This window comes from Rhinopithecus bieti, unplaced genomic scaffold (assembly GCF_001698545.2).
Source record: "Rhinopithecus bieti isolate Rb0 unplaced genomic scaffold, ASM169854v2 scaffold_13351, whole genome shotgun sequence".
Classification (NCBI taxonomy): domain Eukaryota; kingdom Metazoa; phylum Chordata; class Mammalia; order Primates; family Cercopithecidae; genus Rhinopithecus; species Rhinopithecus bieti.
In genome coordinates, this window is record NW_016807514.1 from 2,189,039 (window position 1) to 2,192,862 (window position 3,824).

General features: G+C 64.1%; 1 protein-coding gene across 3 annotated transcripts in view; it reads right to left on the minus strand.

Moving 5' to 3' along the window:
* ARHGEF16 (Rho guanine nucleotide exchange factor 16) overlaps positions 1–3,824 on the minus strand; it is a 25,627-nt gene continuing 21,803 nt past the window's right edge. For all 3 annotated transcript variants that reach the window (XM_017882446.1, XM_017882448.1, XM_017882447.1), the window contains exons 11-15: positions 3,087–3,238; positions 2,500–2,688; positions 1,503–1,576; positions 1,211–1,312; positions 1–669 (exon numbers count right to left, since the gene is read on the minus strand). In XM_017882446.1, coding sequence (XP_017737935.1) covers positions 530–669; positions 1,211–1,312; positions 1,503–1,576; positions 2,500–2,688; positions 3,087–3,238 — 657 coding nt within the window. In that variant the 3' untranslated portion in view covers positions 1–529. The remainder of the gene's footprint in view (positions 670–1,210; positions 1,313–1,502; positions 1,577–2,499; positions 2,689–3,086; positions 3,239–3,824) is intronic.

Sequence of the window (3,824 nt, forward strand, 5' to 3'; positions counted from 1 at the left end):
TTCTTAAGAAATAACTTTAATGTATTTAGAAACCTCAAAACTGAAATCTCCCTGCCAGGTCCCCTCCCTCCGGCCGGCCCCCCTCTCAGAACGTGGGGCACTTCTGGGCACTCAGGGTCCTTCCTGTCCCACATGGGGCTAGGAAGGGCATAGGAGACCTCACATTGTCCCCAGTAATCGCTAATGGTGCCCCCTGTGCCCATCAGTCTGGGTGGAGTTGCCCCGTGGGTGCAGCGGGGAGGTGGTAGGGTCCAGCAGCTGAGAGATGCCCAGCCAGCCAATGGGACTAGGCTGGGCTCCTTGGGACACGGCATGGCCCCTCAAGCTTGACTGGGGGTGCTTCTCGAGGGACATGTGATCTTCCTTCTGTCAAGTGTACGGAGCCCAGCACCACAGTCACAGGGTCTTGGGAAGCCCCAGGGAACCAGGCTGGGTCCTCGAGACAAGGCCCTCACACTCTCCGTAGCCAGGCAGGGCCACTTGCTGATCAGGGGACAGGTTGTGCTGCCGCCTGCTGGCCTTACCAAGGCTACACGTCTGTCTCCACCCGCAGACGCTCCATCCTGCGGACATTGCCCTCCACGGCCACACGGCTGGTGATGAAGCGGGCAAAGTCCTCGGGGAACCAGCCTGTCTCTCCGTCCCGGAGCCTCTCACCATAGAGCCACCCTGAACACGGATGGGGTGGGAGGGAGGTGAGAGGAAGGCCGTGGGTCCCCCGGCCCCTCTGAGCTGCTCTGCATGAGCACGCCAGGGCCAGGCTTCTCCTAGAACCCACCACCCGCTCCTGCCTCAGAGCAGACAGCTGCCGAGGACTTGCTCACAGTCACCAGGCACCCGGCCCCAGCTCTGGTGCTCGCCACTGAGAAGGGTGCTGGGCTGAGCAGCTCTGCCTGGCATGAGGCGCCCTGCCTGCCCTCTGCAGGCTCGTGCTGGGCCGGCTGAGCGGGGATTCCCTGGGAGGGCAGAGAGACCTCCTCCTCCCCACATGGGACACAGTGACCATGAACTCGCTTTTGGGTTCATGGTCTTTGGGCTTGGGGATGTGGGAGTGCCCCCTTTGAGGAAGCCCTCGAGGGAGGGTGAGGCAGGCTGTAAGCGCATGGTCAGCTTGCAGCCCGGCATGCTCTGGACCTGGCCGGATGCTGGATGCTGACTCACGCCCACCTGTCCGAGCCTGCCCATCTGTGCCCGACATGCCCACACTCACCGTCCTCCTGCTGCAGAACCAGGACCACGTCCGCCTGCTGCAGTGTGACCTCATCTGCCTGCTTCGCAAAGAAGGCCTTGGTGATCTCCACCTGGGGCAGGTCTGGGTAGGGCAGTGGCCATCACAGGGCTATCAGGAGGCGTGGGCCAGGCTCCACTCCCCGACGGCCTCCAGCAGACACACCCCTGGGGCCAGGGCACCCCACCCCCCGACTGCTGGACCCCACCACAAGGCCAGGTGCCAGGCTCCCTTGGGCTACAGTGGGGGGCCAAAGTGCCCCGCCCGCACTCACCTCCTTTGTTGGAGAGGCCCTGCCACTGTCTCTCACTGTGTGTGAGAGCCACGATCCACCGTGCCCGGTCACTCCTGGGGGCCAGAGACAGCACGAGTCAGGCCTGGAGGCCGATCCCGCCCCTCTGATGCTCCCTGACTTCTGACAGCCACCCATGGGGGTCCATGGCAAGAAGATGGGTGGTGGGGGTGGGCAGGAGTGGCTGGGCAGACTGTGCCAGGCAGGCTAACCCCCAAGTCACCCCAGCCCCAGGTCACAGAGTTGGGTAGCAGCCACACACCCAGACCCCAGCCTGCTGGACCCAAGACCACCTCGTTTCCTGGCACTGGGTCCTAGCTCCCTGCCCCTCCATTTGCTGTGGCAGACTCAGCCCCAGCATCCTTGTTTGGAAACAGGGCCCAGAGCTATCCTCAGTCAAGAGGAGCTGAGAGGGAATATGGAGACTGGCGCACCTGCGTGCCTGCCTTCCACAGGGGCCCTGCAGAGACCCCCATCAGTGCCCACTCCCATTTCAAGCGCCAGGACCACCCTGCTGTCCGAACTGGCCCCCACTGGCCAGGCTCGCTGCGCCCCAGCAGCACTGCGGTTCTCCTGCAGCTATGCCCTCAGGGCCTCAGGGCTCTCCTGCCTCGGGGCCTCGGCATGCCTCTACCTCTGCCGAGCAATCCCACCCTCCAGCCCCACCACCCTCTGCTCATGTGGGCTGAGCCTTCCTCACGGCGCCCCCCGCACCCCACTCCCCACCTTGTTTCCTTTCTTGTTCCCACTCCTGGTGGCCCAACTGTTGGTGGGTCCCCTCCCGGGAACATAAATGCCACGAGGACAAGGCCGTTTCTGTTCTGTCCCCGGCTCTACCTCGGCACCTATGGCAAGGCCAGGTGCACGGTGGGCGTTCAGAGCCGGCTGTGGAACAGCGAGTGAAGCAGGCAGACAACCCAGTCCCCATGGAGCTAATGTGCCTGGGGCCTGGGAACCACCCTCCCGGGAGCCCCCTTACGCAGAGTCTGAGGAGAGCAGGAGCTGCTCCTGGCGGCCCTCACTGTTGCGAAGCAGGGTCACGTTGAAGGGGTGGGGCACGGAGGAGCTACGGTTGCCGCCCCCGGGCAGAGGGAGCTCAGATGGCTCTATCTTCTCCACCTGGATGTGGTTCATCTGGGCATAGTCCTGGACCACGTAGCTCTCCTCGCTGTGGGGGCACGGGCAGTCAGTTGGTGGGACGGTCCCACCCAGCTCCTACCCGGTGCCTGCTGGGCTCCCATCCAGGTCCCACCCGGGTCCCCTGCAGTGGTGGGGAGGCAGCCACAGACAGGCTCCAAGAGTTCCCCTATCCCACAGAACAGAGGCCACAGCTTTTGAGTCCTCATGACTGGCACAGGCAGACCCTGGTCTGCAGAGGAGGCCAGAGGCTGCACAGCGAGCGCCACCTGCCCCCGAGTGTCACATAGAGCATGTGCCGAGTGGAAGCCACGCCCCAGTGCTGAGGTCAGAGGGGCCCAGGGCCGACTCCCCCAACCTCCTGCCCCAGGGCCAGCGGCCCAGTGTCCACGGAGCGGGGCTCCCCACACCCTCCTGCCCTAGCGCCACCTCTTCTTCTTGGTCACAACCAGGACATCGTTGAACAGGAACAGGTAGCACGTTGGCCGACTGGCGATTTTTCGAAAAAGTCCAGTTTCTTCCACTAAGAACAGCTCCCCACGCTTCAGCAGCCACCGGGAGGCGGAGATCAGTGGGAGGGACTGGGGGGACAGAGTCAGGATGAGCAGGTCCTCAGGGGGTCAAGGACGCACAGCACCGGGTCGGACTGACCCCTGCCTCTGGACTGGGTGACCAGCTGGCTGTCCCCAGTAGGGGCTGGATAGAGGAAAGTGGCACAATGTGTCCGGGCCTCAAATCAAGGTGCGCCTGGACCAGACCCTGCCTGACAGCCCAGGGCTGAGTGACCACTGAACATTTCACCCAAGCCAGGACCCAAAGGCCAGTGCTGGGGCAGTCTCCACGCACACCTCACTCCTCCGTGGTGGGAAGGCTCCATGGCAATGACGCAGACGCTGGGCCTCCTGGGCACAAGGGCCTGCTTAGCCCTGAGGGAGGGTTGGCAGGGGCAGGCCCATCCGTGATGGCCACGCTCCATGTCTAGAGCCTTTCCTGGCTCCTGAGCCACAGAATACCCTTCCCGCTGCCTGGTGCTGAGTTTCTGGAGTCAGTGGAGGGCAGAGAGATGGCAAAGGCCAGGGGGTGGGCAGTGTAGGGGTAGTGGGGGTGGGCTGTGTGGGAGTGGGCATCGCAGTGGAGGGTGGCAGCACGGGCGGTGGGGTGGGCGGC